We start from the raw sequence: 17336 nt of genomic DNA on the forward strand, positions 1-17336 counted from the left end.
ATCCATTGAGTTGTTCCAGGCACAAACCAACATGTCAGCCTTTGAAACCTCCTTCCCTGACACCCCACCCCACCTCCTGCAGCAAGTCCACCAGTGAGTCCCATCCTGTCAACTCAACTTCCGGAACAGCCCACGTTTCTCCTTCTTCCTTGCTGAGCCCAAATGCGAGCCACCGTGCTGTGTCCTACAGACACGGTGGCAGTGGCCTCAGAAGTGGTCCCCACAGCTTCAGACCTCCCAGTGGCTTCCCTTCACACTTAAAATCCAGGCTCCCCAGGCCTTGCCTAGAAAATCCGCAGATACCTGCCTGCCTGCCTGCACCTGCCCCCTCCCTCCTACCCTGTGTTCCCCAGCTGTCTTCGGTTGCTGAAACACACAACCTTGTTCCTTTCCTTGGGTCTTTGCCTTCCATTCGTTGTTTTCTCTGCTTAAATGCAACCTCCAAAGAGAGGCCTTCCCTGAGCACCCAGATCTAAAGTAACCACCAAGTCCCTCTCTGTTTCGACACCTAAAATCCTCTGCATGCCTCATCCTCTGGTCCTCTCGGGTGTTTGTTGTCAGCTCTCTCCCTCACTAGAATGTAAGCTTTTTGTGAATAGGGGCCTCTGTTTGCCCAGTGCCTAGAGTGTCTTTATTTTACAACATGGAAAACTGGGATGATGATTAAGGTGACACCTACCAGCTCGGCTGTTTAACAGACCTCAGGCAAGTTACGTAGCCTTTCTGTGCCTCAGTTCCCCTGTCCATAAAACTGGCATATACTTGTATTGATCTCATAGTTAAAGCACTTAGAACGATGACCGGTGCCTGTCAAGCTCACGATAAATGGTAGCTAGTATTGTCGTAGCTGGCACTCAGGTATTAGTGGAGGGAAGAAATGATGTCAGATGCAGCAACCAGGTGTCTTTTAAAAACTCAGAAAGTGTGAACAGGTAGGACGGTCATGTGGTAAAAAGCCAAAAGGTTCTGCCTTCCGGCGCTGGTTCTCAGCCACCCAGTCCCCCTTTCCCTGCCTCAGTCACGGTGACCTCTTACCAGAGTTTGAAAGTCAAACCTGTAGGACAGCTTTGAATGAAACAGCTAAGATAATATATATCTTACATATATCTTATTGCTCAATGGAATCAGCTAGGTTCTCACTAGCAAAGGCAACGGCCCACCCTTTCCTTTATAGCTTTTCAGGGGCGAGGTGGTTTTACCAGATCTGTGGAGGGAACGCCTCCTGGGCTTTAAAGACGCGGGTTGTCATTGGCTGTCATTCAGTATTATGTTAATTAAGTGTGGCTGTTTTAAAACTTGTTAAATTACATTTCCAGTTAAAGTGTTAAAATGAGTTGGTAAGTGATAGCGTTTGAAAGATTGTATTGGAAGAGCTCTTTCTCTTTTTTCCAGTAGACTTAGGAACGGGGAAACGATCTCGCCCTCGGTGTAAAGTGTGCGGCTCCCACAGACCCAGCAGTGACTTGCGCGCTATGGTCAAGACTATACTTTCAGGGATCATTTCTATAGTTCGTTACTAGAGAAGGTTCTCTGAACGTGTAGAGCACCCGAACCCACGAGGAGGAGACACAGTGTCCTTTCCTGAGCGTGAAGCTGGCTCTTGGCGTTGTTTTTGCAGCTGTCACTAGCCATTGATGATCGTTCTTCTCTTCCTTAGGGAGAGAAAGAGGGAGAGAGCGCCGTCTGAGTGGGTTCGTTTGTAGTTGTGTCTCGTTAAAGAACAGTGGGGGTGGCTTTTTTCGTGTTTCTCTTTCTTGTTTGTTTCACGTTTGTGTCTCGCGATAGTCCGTAGGTAGCTAGGGCTTGTGGTGGCTTACCGTGTGATTTCAGTGAGTGTTCACGTTCTGCTGCTCATCTTGCTGTTTCTCGGTTCTCCGGTTGTTGTTTCTTGTTCATCTTTGTTGTATTTCTGACTTGTAGGAGGGAGTTCCTTATTCCTTAATTGTAATCTATGAAGGTGGTTTTGCTCCTTGTCAGTCAAGTCCCTTGTGTTTATCTCATATCCTTTTTCTCCAATCATTTGTTGATTAAGGGTATTTTTTTTCACTGTATTTGTTTTTTAGAAATTTATGATGATGAATATTCTAGACTTCAAGGGGACACATTATAAGTTTCCGTTTCCTCCATCTTTTAGGGTTATTGCCAAGATTAAACGACGTGATCCAAGTTAGGGGGTTAGTACATGGCCTGGAAGTATTAAAGTACTGTAGAAATGATAGCTTTTTCTTTTGCAAAGAAAAGCGTAGCCCGCCGTGAAGTGATGGTTTTTGTTGGTAGGGGTTGGGGGTGCATAACCTTTCGTATTCAGGTGGCAAGTGATTTTTTCACAAATATAGCCTACGGGAATTTCCTGGTGGTTAGGTGTTTTCACCGCCAGGGCTCCGGTTCAGTCCCTGGTCAGGGAACTAAGATCCGGAAAGCTGCCTAGCGGGGCCAAAAAAGACCAAAAATGAAAGTGAACTTTAAACAGACCTGCTGATTAACAATAAAGGTGATAACAGTCAAAAGTTTAAAAAAAATTCAGTAAAAATGTACAGAATTACCACATTTTGGGAATCCCTCCGGCTCCCCCAAAACACCAGAATACCACAAAACTACAGTTTTTGTTACTTTATTCAAAAAAAAAATTTTTTTTTTTAATTGATCTTTGGCTGCATTGGGTCTTCGTTGCTGAGCAAGGGCTTCCCCCTGGTTGTGGCGAGCGGAGGCTACTCTTCGTTGCGGTGCGCGGGCTTCTCACTGCGGTGGCTTCTCTTGTTGCGGAGCACGGGTTCTAGGCACGCAGGCTTCAGTAGTTGTGACTCGCGGGCCCTAGAGCGCATGCTCAGTAGTTGTGGCACACGGGCTTAGTTGCTCTCCAGCATGTGAGATCCTTCCAGGCCAGGGCTCGAAGCCGGGCCCGCCTGATTCTTAACCACTGCGCCACCAGGGAAGCCCTATATATATATATTTTTTAATGAAGAGAAGTGCTTCAAAATACACCTCTTCGTTCCACACTTAAGATTGGCCTGGTACATTATTTTGAGAGAAGTACTTACCCAGGTGAGCCCAATATGCACCCCTCACATCCACACTCACGTGAGTAACCAGCAGAATGTCTCAAAAGGCTCAAATCGAAATTTAGGATCTTAAAAGGTTAAAAGAAGATCTTTTATTATTATTTAAATATTAAAATATTATTTAAATTTTGTTGTTAATATTTATCATTATTAAATATAGTAATATTTAAATAATAAATAATCTTATTAAAATAAAATAATCTCACCCACAGACACCGCCTGTAGTATTTAAGATTTGAAAACTAATTTGAGGCACCTGAGCACACCTTTGTCTTAAATTAGTCCCGGCAGTGTTGTTAGTGTTTTTAGAAACAGAAAGGCAGTAGGTTCTGATTGTCTGTCTGTCTGTCTGTCTGTCTGTAATAGGTCAATTAAGAACTGTAAGTCTTAGTATCCCTTTTCCTTTTTTTTTCGGCCAAGCCATGCAGCATGCGGGATCTTAGTTCCCGAATCAAGGATCAAACCCACGCCCCCTGCAATGGAAGTGTGGAGTCTTAACCACTGGACCTCGATGGAAATCCCTAAGTCTTAGTTCCTTAAAGGAAAAAACAAAACAAACAAAACCTCTTAAGAGTGTTCAGAATTTTTTAAAGTTGTGTATGAAATGACAGTGTAACTGAACAGGACCCTAGGGGGCCTTCTTGCTGGCAACGCCAAGGTCTTGAGTCCAAAATTGTTACCGAGCCAAACTTGGATCCGCTTGCCCGCCTGCAGTAAAGCCAATCTACTGACACCAGCTTGTGGTGAAGGAAAGTGCAGCATTTATTGCAGGGAACCAAGCAAGGAGTCCAGGTAGCCAGTGCTTAAAAGGCCTGAACTCCTTGCTTGGCGCCCTGCAGTAAACTGCTGCACTGTCTATCACCACAGCCAAGTGTCAGTAAATTGGCTTTACTGTGTGTGGGCAAGTAGACCCAAGTTTGGCTCAGTAACAACAGTTTGAAAATCATTTATATGATATTCCTGGGAGTTCCCTGACGGTCCAGTGGTTAGGACTCAGCGCTTTCACTGCCAAGGGCCTGGGTTCAGTGCCTGGTCAGGGAACTAAGATTCTGTAAGCTGCATGGTGTGATCAAAAAAAAAGGAAAGGAAGAGAGGAAGGAGAGAGAGAGAGGAAGAAAGGAAGAAAAGAAAGCAAGCAAGAAAGAAAAGAAAATCATTTAATATATTTCTGAAACGAGGGGAATGTGGAAAAATGTCACCATCCATAAAAAGTATGTGGCTGCCACGGACCCAGCAGAGTTGTGGGGTTAAAGCCATTATTATGGTTTTAGGAGTTATTTCTATAGGTTGTTACTGGACGAGGTTCCAAGGTTCCTGTGTAGAGTCCTCGAAGTCCACGAGGAGGCGGGTTCTCCTCTGAGTGTGAAGCCAGCTCTTGGTATTGCTTCTGTAACTGCCTTTTGCCTTTGATGACTGTTCTTTTCCTCTGGAGGAGTAAGTAGAGGGAGGGAACACCATCTCAGTGGTTTCTTCTTATGTTACTGTCTCAGAACGTAGATGATTGGTTTCCGCTAGGGGGCCGTTTTCTGTATTTGTTTTTCACGTGTTCCAGGTGCACAACGTTTTTTAACCTGTGTAGTAGATGTGGTCTTTATCCTGACCTGACTATTGTGTAAGCCGTGATTTTTTTCAGTGAACTGAGGAAGAATCTGTCAGATGCAGTTTGGTTTTTGTTTTCTGATTGGATTTACAGGTCATGAGCTTTTTCACACATCAGGTGCAGCCCCAGGGTACTGAAACAAAATTACCTCCCCTTTCTCTACTCTCCTTTCTGTCAGTCGAGTCACTCTCTCCCAACACAGCTAGGCAGACATCCCTTCTTGGCCTCTATGGTGATTTCTTTCTCTGTATCTCAGTCCAAGCTAAGGAAATACGACATATGTAGGACTAGGGTTTATAGGACTTTAGCGCAGAGGAGGAATGAAAGAAGGCGGAGTTTGGCCAAAGCACGGTGGGCAGAGAGCTAAGGGTAGTGGGCAGCTATTGAAGGAGAGTGACTACATCAGCTGTGCACTTTAAGGTCACTCTAAAAGCTATGTGGCGATGATACTTATGGGGAGGGGTGAGGTGGCAAGTGTGAGGACCAGTTAGGCACCTACTGCATTCATCTACCTGGGAGAAGATGGTAGCGATGATAGAGAAACACCAGACATGAAAGATATTTAAGTGGTAAAGTAGACAGGACTTGGGGGGGTTGATTTGTTGACGAAAATTCAATTAACTATCAAGAAGGAAAAAAAGGGAGTTTTATTTGAGCCAATCTGAGGATTATAACACGAGAAGCAGATTTTCAGAAAGCTGTTAGAAGTCGAAGACACAGTCATATACGTTTTCCAGACAGAGAATTGTAGTACCTCAAAATGACATACTGATAATTTACATAAAGTTCACCAAGGAACAGGTAGTCCAGGTGAGCTTGTACAGAGTAAGCAGCAAGACGCCGTGACCCCTTATGGAGTTCAGAAAGAGCTCTATTCTTTTAAGAAGTCCCGTTGCTGGTGTCAGAAGAAAGAAAAAATATGGATCTTTACGGTTGAGCGGGCACTCCCATCTTTGAGGTGCTCTGATTAACGTGTAATGCAGATGCACACTGCACTTGGGAAGGAGGGAGGAGGCCCAAACACACACACACACACACAGAGAATTTTATGTTTAATTTTTTCTAGTCCTGCCTTGAAATATAACATTTTATTTCATCAGGTTCACTGACGGTATGGGCGAGAGGAGCTGTCAAGGATAATTGCCGGGTCTTGGGACTTGAACAGATGGGTGGATGGTGGTTCCATGTGTTAACAGGGGAATTGGAGGAGGAACTGAATCAGGTGGTGCAATGGGGTGGACAGTGATGGTAGAGTTCAGTTTAGGGCACGTTTAGGAGAGATTTCTGACTTTTAGCGGATGTATGGCAAAGGAGTTAGAACTCCCACAGCAGACCAAGAAGGAGCAGCCAGAGAGGTGGGCGGCAAACCGCGTGAGGGTGCTTGATGGAAGCCCAGCGGGACACAGTGAAGTGTATGGAGAGCAGATGAGACATTAAGATGCTGATGGAAAAGTATCCACTGGCCCTGTGTGGGAAACGGAAACAGAAACTGGCTAGGTAGGGGTGGATTGATCACTGGAGGGATGTGAAGGCTTGCCAGTTGGTGGAAAGAGCTCCCAGGAGAACTCAGGCTGTGATGGAGAGCATAGGGGTGGGTGTGCATTCAGCTGGGGGAAGCGGTAAGATGGGGGGATGCATTAGGGTTTAATTAGGATGGGAGAGCAAGTGAGAATGCAGTTGGAAAGACTGAGTGGAACAGGAGAAATTGAGTTGTGGGAGGGAGCAGCTCCCCCCAGGCAGGAAGCCTTTGAGTCAGCCAGAGAAGACGGGGAGTTCAGAGGTAGGTGGGTTCCTCCATGGAATGTGACCACACTGGGGGCTTTTCAACTGATGGGCTTCTAGTTCTTTGCCAAGTACGAGGAAAGATCATTGCTGAGGGAGGCTGGTGAGGAGGGGTAGGAGAGTTGAGAATAAAGAAGGAATTAACTAATCACCCTAGGCAGCAGGTGAGGAAAAGGCACCTCCTTAGGGTGTGCCCGCTCCGCTTCCCTGCTATTGAAGCTCCTGGTCTTGGAAGCGCATCCCCAGATTGCAGTCCATTTCTCTTTCTTCCACTGTAGCCATGCACCATGTAGTTCCTCCATGATTTTCTCCTTCTGGATCCGCAGTGGCCAGGCTTTCACTGTGAGCCTAAATTAGTCCTTGGTCCCCTTTAAAGGTCGGGAGCTGTGAGAGAAGCGGTATGTGCTCTGGAATTGACTCCTTGGTCTGTTATTTATTAGCTGTGGGTTCATGGGAAGTTCCTTGACCCCAGCCTGTCCCTCTGTAAAGTAGGTAGGTGTAGTACTAATAGCATCAACACGTGGGGTGGCTGTAAAGGTTAAATCAGTTAAAGCAGGTAGGGTAGTTGAGCACTCCCTTCCGCCATTGTGAGGCAGCCCCTCCTTTAGAAGAGAAATTCCTGTCTCTTCCCAGTCTTCCCTGTAGCAGCACCATCCATTGAGTTGTTCCAGGCACAAACCAACATGTCAGCCTTTGAAACCTCCTTCCCTGACACCCTACCCCACCTCCTGCAGCAAGTCCACCAGTGAGTCCCATCCTGTCAACTCAACTTCCGGAACAGCCCACGTTTCTCCTTCTTCCTTGCTGAGCCCAAATGCGAGCCACCGTGCTGTGTCCTACAGACACGGTGGCAGTGGCCTCAGAAGTGGTCCCCACAGCTTCAGACCTCCCAGTGGCTTCCCTTCACACTTAAAATCCAGGCTCCCCAGGCCTTGCCTAGAAAATCCGCAGATGCCTGCCTGCACCTGCCCCCTCCCTCCTACCCTGTGTTCCCCAGCTGTCTTCAGTTGCTGAAACACACAACCTTGTTCCTTTCCTTGGGTCTTTGCCTTCCATTCGTTGTTTTCTCTGCTTAAATGCAACCTCCAAAGAGAGGCCTTCCCTGAGCACCCAGATCTAAAGTAGCCACCAAGTCCCTCTCTGTTTCGACACCTAAAATCCTCTGCATGCCTCATCCTCTGGTCCTCTCGGGTGTTTGTTGTCAGCTCTCTCTCTCACTAGAATGTAAGCTTTTTGTGAGTAGGGGCCTCTGTTTGCCCAGTGCCTAGAGTGTCTTTATTTTACAACATGGAAAACTGGGATGATGGTTAAGGTGACACCTACCAGCTCGGCTGTTTAACAGACCTCAGGCAAGTTACGTAGCCTTTCTGTGCCTCAGTTCCCCTGTCCATAAAACTGGCATATACTTGTATTGATCTCATAGTTAAAGCACTTAGAACGATGACCGGTGCCTGTCAAGCTCACGATAAATGGTAGCTAGTATTGTCGTAGCTGGCACTCAGGTATTAGTGGAGGGAAGAAATGATGTCAGATGCAGCAACCAGGTGTCTTTTAAAAACTCAGAAAGTGTGAACAGGTAGGACGGTCATGTGGTAAAAAGCCAAAAGGTTCTGCCTTCCGGCGCTGGTTCTCAGCCACCCAGTCCCCCTTTCCCTGCCTCAGTCACGGTGACCTCTTACCAGAGTTTGAAAGTCAAACCTGTAGGACAGCTTTGAATGAAACAGCTAAGATAATATATATCTTACATATATCTTATTGCTCAATGGAATCAGCTAGGTTCTCACTAGCAAAGGCAACGGCCCACCCTTTCCTTTATAGCTTTTCAGGGGCGAGGTGGTTTTACCAGATCTGTGGAGGGAACGCCTCCTGGGCTTTAAAGACGCGGGTTGTCATTGGCTGTCATTCAGTATTATGTTAATTAAGTGTGGCTGTTTTAAAACTTGTTAAATTACATTTCCAGTTAAAGTGTTAAAATGAGTTGGTAAGTGATAGCGTTTGAAAGATTGTATTGGAAGAGCTCTTTCTCTTTTTTCCAGTAGACTTAGGAACGGGGAAACGATCTCGCCCTCGGTGTAAAGTGTGCGGCTCCCACAGACCCAGCAGTGACTTGCGCGCTATGGTCAAGACTATACTTTCAGGGATCATTTCTATAGTTCGTTACTAGAGAAGGTTCTCTGAACGTGTAGAGCACCCGAACCCACGAGGAGGAGACACAGTGTCCTTTCCTGAGCGTGAAGCTGGCTCTTGGCGTTGTTTTTGCAGCTGTCACTAGCCATTGATGATCGTTCTTCTCTTCCTTAGGGAGAGAAAGAGGGAGAGAGCGCCGTCTGAGTGGGTTCGTTTGTAGTTGTGTCTCGTTAAAGAACAGTGGGGGTGGCTTTTTTTAATGTTTCTCTTTCTTGTTTGTTTCACAACCCTTTTCTCTAATCATTTGTTGATAAAGGGTATTTTTTTGATTGTATTTGCTTTTTAAAAGTTTTTGATGATTAGGGTTATTTCCAAGATGAAACGGCGTGTTTCAAGTTAAGGGGTCAGTACATGATCTGGAACATGTTAAAGTCCTGTATAAATGGTTGCTTTTTTTTTTTTTCCAAAGAAAAGGGTAGCCCACCTTGAAGTGATTGTTTTTGTTTGTAGGGGTTGGGGTGCATAACCTTTCGTATTCAAGTGGCAAGTGATTTTTTCACGAATATAGTCTACGGGAATTCCCTGGTGGTTAGGACTCAGTGATTTCACCACCAGGGCTTCGGTTCAGTCCCTGGTTAGGGAACTAATATCCCGAAAGCTGCGCAGCGGGGCCGAAAAAGACAAAAAATGAAAATAAACTCTAAACAGACGTGCTGATGTTTAAAAATAAAGGTGATAAGTCTAAAGTTTAAAAAAAATTCAGTAAAAATGTACAAAATTACCACATTTTGGGAATCCCCTCCGGCTCCCCCAAAGCAGCAGAACACCACAGAACTACAGTTTTTGTTACTTTATTCATAACTTTTTTTTTTTTCTAAATTTATCTTTGGCTGCGTTGGGTCTTCTTTGCTGTTCGCAGGTTTTCTCTAGTTGTGTCAAGTGGGGCCTACTCTTCACTGCGGTGCACGGGCTTCTCCTTGCAGTGGCTTCCCTTGTTGTGGAGCACGGGCTCTACGTGCGTGGGTTTCAGTAGTTGCAGCACGTGGGCTCAGTAGTTTTGGCTCGGGCTCTAGAGCGCAGGCTCAGTAGTTGTGACGCACAGGCTTAGCTGCTCTCTGGCATGTGAGATTGTCCCGGGCCAGGGCTCGAACCTGTGTCCCCTGCATTGGCAGGCGGATTCTTAACCACTGCACCTGCAGGGAAGCCTTCTTCATGTTATTCTTAAAGGTGATTTTGTCAGTCTATGGCAATTGAGTCTTCCCCCCCCCCTTCAATGGGTGTTAAAGTAGTTAGTATCCTCCATCTGCCTTTTTGAATGAAGGGTTTCTGTGCTGTTGCTACTTTTCCTGGGTAAATTAGGCCTGGAATATACTGCAGGGAAATAGATACGTGTCTGGTCCATCATACTCTGTTGATTGACAAACAGATCTTGTAGTGAGCTATATATAGGAGAGGAAAGTTTACAAGGGAAATGGATTTAAAGTAGCTTTAAACATAATTGTGATATATCCTTAATTGTTTTAAGATGGTTTGTTCTTTTCCCCCTCAGTGCTATGATTTTTTCTTTTATGATGCTTGTTTAGCTAAATGCAATTTAAAATTCGCCTTGTTAGTCTAGTATGCTGATTTGTTTTTCGTTTTCTTCATCTAAACATTTTTCTTCTGATTTTTGAGACTCCCTTTTAAATTTTTCCAGGCTAATAAATCAGATATTTTTCCTGACATCTACTTTAGGAATCTATTCTGGTTTTATGTTGGGTCTCTTAATATATCACACTTGTCATTGAACCATGGGCTAGAAAAATCAACAAAATCTCTTAATTCTACTGAATATGATGTGGTATAGTTCCCTTTAAGTAAAAGCAGGCTTAATTTCGTGTTGGAGGTGGTAATGCCTTTGAAAACTGCCCTTATTAAACAGCATATATTCAGGGAATTCCCTGGTTGTCCAGTGGTTAGGACTCCGTGCTTTCACTGCCGAGGGCCTGGTTTTGATTCCTGGTGGGGGAACTAACATCCTGCAAGCCGTGCAGTGCGGCCAAAAAAAGAAGAAGGAAGGATAAACAGGGGCTTCCCTGGTGACAGAGTGGTTAAGAATCCACCTGCCAGTGCAGGGGACACCGGTTTGAGCCCTGGTCCGGGAAGATCCCACATGCTGCGGAGCAACTAAGGCCGTGTGCCACAACTACTGAGCCTGCACTCTAGAGCCCGCGAACCACAACTACTGAGCCCACGTGCCACACCTACTGAAGCCTGCACACCTAGAGCCCGTGCTCCACAACAAGAGAAGCCACTGCATTGAGAAGCCCACACACCTCAACAAAGAGTAGCGCACGCTCGCCGCAACTAGAGAAAGCTTGCATGCAGCAACGAAGGCCCAACACAGCCAAAAATAAAAAGTAAATAAAGAAATAAAAGAGGTTATTTTAACCAGTGGAATCAAAGATATACATATATTCTAAAGTTGCTAACCTGCCTTTATGAAAGTGGTATCATACTAAACACATTCTGCAACTTGCTTTTCTCATTTTTTTTTTTGAAATTCACTTATTTATTTCAAGAAACATGAAAAGACAACAAAATCATGAGAAATCAGCCTGTGCAATATCAGCAGATATTCAGAGGCTCTGTGCTGTTTTTTTGTTGTTGTTGTTTTGTTTTTAATGCTTAAAGAAAATAGATGATAATTTGATACTGTAAGTTTATAATTATTTATTTGGTTGTTTATTCAACGAATATGGAGCAGAGGGAATTTATACAGGAGCAAAAGAACAAAGGAGCCTACAAATGGCAAGTAGTTTAGTGTGTGTGTGTGTATGTGTGTGTGTGTGTTTGTGTTGTGTCTGAAGGATAGGTTATGTACGAGATGTTTTAGGAAGTAAAGACAAAGGCAGCTTGGAACCAGACTATAGGATGCCATAAATCCCAGGTTAAAGAGCTTCTACTGAAACAGAGCAGGACCCTATAGACCTTGCCGCCGATGTCCTCAGCCTGCCTTTTGTCTGTGGAAAAACTTTAGCCAAAGAATAAGTTTAATGAGAGGAGTGATAAAATACAGAAGCAAAGAAAAGCAGTCAAACAGGAAAAAACAATAATAGTTTAGTCAGTAATCAAAGTGAAGGACCTTTAGTTCCTTCTCGAGGGTTATAGGTAATATTCTGAGCCACATCCCGTGAGCTGTCTTATAGATACTGAAACCCCAACCAGGTGGAAGAAGTTAACTACATGATGACCAGGCTGTAGTCGTGACACAAGCTGCCACAATTCTGATAATTTGCCGCAAAGAAATGGAAACAAACCAACCCTGGAACTGAAGATTAACTGTACCCAAAACAGTCACGATGGCACTGGTTAGACCACTGCATGACCAATTTCAAGATGACTGTCAGAGCTGACTGTGCTGGTTCTGCATGTAGTCCTTTCCCTCTGTAAAAGCTCTTGTCCACTGGTTGGGGTGGGGGAGTCGGCCTTTGGACAGGAGTCCACCTCCCCCCGCCACCCCGTTGCCTGCATCAAAATAAAGCAAACTTTCCTGTCCACCAAGCTTGCCTCTTTATTGGCTTTTGAGCGGCGAGCAGCTGGACCCCACTTGTGATTACAGTACTATACATAGCAAGACATGGGGTGCCACTGAATTTGGCATTCCTGAAAGCACCTGTATTACTTGCACAAAATAGATTATTTTTAAGCTTAAATCCTATTAGTGGTTACAAGAATGTTGGGATTTTAATTTTTAATATTTATAGAGTAGTTGTTACTTGCTAAACTCTGTTAGATGCTTTAAATCCATCATTTTAGCTAATACCACTCATTGATTGAACTCCCTAAAGTTGCCTGCCTATTAGATTTTTGCTTTCAATAGTACATCTTGTCTATCTCTAATTGATAGAGATCTAATTCATTTAAATTAACTGCTTAATATTTTATTATCTGTATGTACCATAATTTATTCAGCTGTGCCTCTAATGGTGGATATTAAGATTTATTTTTTTGCAGTTTTGTATAACCAGAAACAATGCTTTGATAAGATACTTTGTAATGAATCTTTACATAATGGGTTTTTAATATTCAAAGCAGGATTTCTGGTTCAGGTTTTTAATAGATACTGCCGCATTGCTTTCCAAAAGCATTGTAACAGTTCACACTGCCAACTGCATTTAGGAGTGTCTGTTTTCCCACCTCTTCTCCAGCACTGAATGTTTTCTCATTTTTCAGTTTTTTTCAAGCTTTATGAGAAGTTTAACTTTCTTCCCACTATTTCAAGCCAGGCACCGTGTTGTATTGGTTTATTGCATATTCCAGAGTTAGGTGAAATATCCACCGTTTCTAACGTTCCTGGCGGAGAGAACAGCTTGTGCAAAGGAACACGATGAGTATGTGGAAAACAGTACGTGGTTCATTATGGCTGAAGTGAGGGGGAGGGAATTTGGTGCAAAATAAGGCTGGAGAGGTGCGTGTGGGCCAGGCTGTGCTGGACCTTGTAAAGTATTTCTTTTCTGGCCTTGCCTTGTGGCATGCGGGATCCTAGTTCCCTGACCAGGGATGAAACCGGCTCCCCCTGCGGTGGAAGCGGAGTCTTAACCACTGGACCCCAGGGAAGTCCCTGTAAACTATTTAGAGAAGTTCTATCTTTAGCCCAAGAGTTGGGAAGCTACTAAAGCTTTAAGCAGGGTAATGATGTATTATCCTGCTTATTTAAAGACAATTTTTATCTACATAAATATTCCTTGGTTTGGAAAAAAATTCCAAATAATATTTATATGTTTGCTATTGTGATCACAGCATAAATGGTGTGCTTTGCAAACGTCATAGGTTTTTGGCTTCGGGTCTTTGCTTTCAGCATCCACTTTGTCTTGTAAGTTTTTCTCGTGAGACATCTTACTTCCAGCGCCAGGCTAAAACGAGGCGAGTCCTCAAACTGCGGCGCACGTTGTAGTCGTAAGCGTTTTACGTAACCCTGATGCTGCGGAACTGCTGCGCGAAACGGGGCGGGGTTGGAAATAACTGGCGTGTGATTGGCTGTTTAAAAACCGTATGTTAATTAAATTGACAACTTGAAATGTTTTCGGAAACGTAGAAGGGTTCAAAATGCTTTGTCGGGCTTCGGTAGTGGAAAGATTCTTCAGACAACGTATTCCAGTGTACATTTTAAAAAGAATAGCGGTGTAAGAAAAAGTAACCATCAGTAAAATATGTGTGCATTTCCTCCACCTCGGAAAAACAGAGACAGTTGCGTTAAGACTATACTTTCAGGGATCATTTCTATAGTTCGTTACTAGAGAAGTTTCTCTGAACGTGTAGAGCACCCGAACCCACGAGGAAGAGAAGAAGTGTTCTCTCCTGAGCGTGAAGTTGGCTTTTGGTGTTGTGTTTGCAGCTGCCTTTAGCCGTTGATGATCGTTCTTCTCTTCATTTTGAAGAGTAAGAGGGAGATGAACGCAGTCTGAGTGGTTTCGGTTTGAATAATGTATTATGAATAGACGTTCGTCATATTTTGGTTGGTATTGCAGGTGTTAGAGGGTATATGCATATATTACGTACCATAAGTTGGTCAGGGAGGTTTTTTTGTTTTATTTTCGCATTTGGGGATTGCCGTTAAATATTGCTTAAGGTGTTACTGCTGTATCGGGTTTGTGGTGGTGGTTTAGTCAGGAGTTCAGTTTTTTGAAGTGGGTATAATTGAGAGTTGGGTTTTGTTCTTTTTTTTTAACTGTGCAGTGCATGTAGTGAGATTGTAGTGTTGTGGTTTGTTCTTTCTGTCTGTTTTTAGCAAATGGTTGGAGTAGTGACGTTGGGCTTTTTTTGTGGGTTGCTTTTCACACAGTGTATGATATAAGTTGTTGGCTGTTGGTGAATTTTAAAATGAAGAGCAATTTTAATCTGCTTTTTCTTTTCCGCGTAGCAGCGTGTGGTGAAATGTTTTAGCAACGTTTTCCTGTATTTAGCACTTTAAGGTAAAGATGGTGGTTTACTTTTGATATGAGACCTTCTGTGTTATTTGGACTACTGAAGGTTTATCATTTTTCTTTTTCTTAAAAAAAGGGAAATTGCATTAGTAATACATTAAAAATACTGTAAAAACAAAGCTTAATTTTTGTTGTGTGTTTGTGTTGATCCTGGTGTTTTCTTTGCAGGCGTGTATGTCGATGCAGTTAACTCCCTGGGCCAGACAGCGCTTTTTATTGCAGCATTATTAGGCCTTACAAAATTAGTTGATGTCCTGGTGGATTATGGATCAGATCCAAATCAGTAAGTACAATGACATCACTACCTAGAAAATAAGTTTTTAAAATGGAGGTACTTGGAAACTAATTTAGTAAGATTTTAAAAGAACCTTCACTAATTTATGCCAATGAAATACATTTGTATTACCTAATGTTGAATCATGCTTTTGTTTATTTCACTTTTTTGGTTGTGCAACTTGCAGTGTCTTAGTTCCCCAACCAGGGGTGGAACCTGGGCCCCCAGCAGTGGAAGCACAGAGGCCTAACCATTGGACCACCAGGAAATTACCAGAAACATGCTTTTAACTGTAAATAAGGAGTTTTCTAAGCAGTTTTACTAGACCCTGTGAAATAAGTGAACCTTTCTACTCATTTAGTCATTAACAAATACTGTTTATGTATTTCCACCGCGCTTTGTAGTTTGTATGATCTGCACTTTAACATACCCCACAACCAAGTTCTTCACCAATTAATATATTTGGCATCACTTTGTCAGGATGACTTTTGTAGTTGTGGTTTAAAAGAATCTGAGTCCAAATTTTAATATGGAACAGCAACACAATGTAATGAATCAACGACAAGTGAACATTGCTTCTCGTTGTGTAGGACTTCTGCTTTTTCCAGGGCCTTCCCAGGCACTAGCTCACTAAAGCTTTACAACCAACTCTTCGACAGGGAACAGCAGGTATTTCTACAGTTCCCATTGGACAGAACCAGAAACAGATTTCGAGCGTTTATATGATTCCAGCCGATTTTCACAGGAATGCCAGAATAAACACAATCATAAGTCATAAAATGGCTTTCCCATCTTACAGAAGGAGGCCGCTTAATTTTTTTTTTTTAAGTATTGATGTTGAAAGCTTGTATGTTGTTATAAGATTGTTTGCTTAGTGGGAAAAACCTTGGAAGCTTGGAGAAGTATAAAGAAAAAAACCAATCAGCATGAGAATTCTGAAACCCAGACATAACACAGTGCACATTTTGCTTTGTTTCCTTCCAGAATTTTTCTGGACTTGCATATTTGCATATTTGTCTCTACTGTATCAGTGTTTAATATCAAAACTCAGAAATAAAGGGCTATCTCACTTGATGTTTGCAGATAACAGCTTTGTAGAGAGGCCATATTAGCCCTGCAGTTCCTCAGCAAAAATGCAGCATTTTCTAGTCATCTGCATTTGCATCTGTTTTGTGGAAGTTTAGAACTAGGTTCTTTAAAGAAGAAATTATTCAAACCTTTAATATTCCAGAAAGTTTAAATGGCTGGTCCATAATGGTGCATTGTGTTAATGATAGGGTTTGAGACCAGGAGCCCAGCACCTGAAGAAGTTCCCTTTTTAGAAATCCCCATGATGCCAGGGGGAGGTGGGAAAGGACAATATCAAGAGGAAGAAGGCAGACCCTGTAGCTTTTTATTTTGTGATAGGAATGCTTTCATGTACTTTAAAAATATGTTCCATTAAGGGAAGGGAAATTTCTGGAGGGAAGTTGTATTCCTAAGTGCTCAATGGAAATGCTGTGATGGCCTGGGCTTATTGAGGTCACAGAGTCAGATGCCTGCAGGACTAAGTGGGGTCAGTGGGTACAGGCTCTGTCTAAGGAGCATCTGTTGCAGCTGGGCAGAAAAGGAAGCCATGGAGGCCAAATCTTCCAAATTTCCAAGAGGCTGGAAATCCCAGTTTTTTATTGTGAAATCCCCAAAGTGTTAAGTATTGTCCATTACTTTAAATTCTTTTTATAAACACTATGTGGACCAAATAAAACATGCCTCTGGGTTGCCAAATCAATCTGTGGGCCTCCAGTTTTCAACCTCTAGGATAAATTAATAAAACAATACACATTTTGATATCACTTGGACCTGGATTCCCTTGTAAGGGTTAGTTGGGTATAAAAAACATTATTTTTTTCTTCCTTAGCATTCACAAGAAATGACAAATAATATCTTCTCTTTCCCTACCCAGCTCTCTTACTATTTATGGGAAGAATGATTAGAAGGCTGGAAAACATTATACAAATTTATTTTTAAAGCAAGGAGGGGGCTTCGCTGGTGGTGCAGTCGTTGAGAGTCCACCTGCCGATGCAGGGGTCACGGGTTCGTGCCCCGGTCTGGGAAGATCCCACATGCCGCGGAGCGGCTGGGCCTGTGAGCCATGGCCGCTGAGCCTGTGCGTCCGGAGCCTGTGCTCCGCAAAGGGAGAGGCCACGACAGTGAGAGGCCCGCGTACCGCAAAATAACTAAATAAACAAAAAAATAATAAAGCAAGGAGATATTACATTTCCCATAGCGCAGTGTGCTGGACTGCTTATCAGACCCAGCAATAAGGGAGAGCTCACAATGAGATATCCCAGCGGTTCCCAGATGCCTGGGTACAGGCCAGCCTCATTGGCATCAGCTGGGGAACTTGTAAAAAGTACACATTCCTGGGCTCTATGCTTGCAGGTTATGATTCAGTCTGTTGTGTAGTCTGAGAATCTGTATTTTTGACAAATATCCCAATGACTTATTAAGTAAATTATGGTAAATCGGTACATTGGAATACTATGCAG

General features: G+C 43.4%; 1 protein-coding gene across 1 annotated transcript in view; it reads left to right on the top strand.

Moving 5' to 3' along the window:
* The window catches only part of TEX14 (testis expressed 14, intercellular bridge forming factor), a gene marked incomplete at its 5' end in the record, with an annotated part of 80023 nt that overhangs the window by 8434 nt on the left and 54253 nt on the right, over nt 1-17336 (top strand). Inside the window, one exon of the mRNA XM_082861416.1 lies at nt 14703-14817. Within this exon, the coding sequence (XP_082717542.1) occupies nt 14703-14817 (115 nt within the window). The remainder of the gene's footprint in view (nt 1-14702; nt 14818-17336) is intronic.

The sequence above is a fragment of the Leucopleurus acutus genome, assembly GCF_964270905.1.
Source record: "Leucopleurus acutus genome assembly, chromosome: 19".
NCBI lineage: Eukaryota > Metazoa > Chordata > Mammalia > Artiodactyla > Delphinidae > Leucopleurus > Leucopleurus acutus.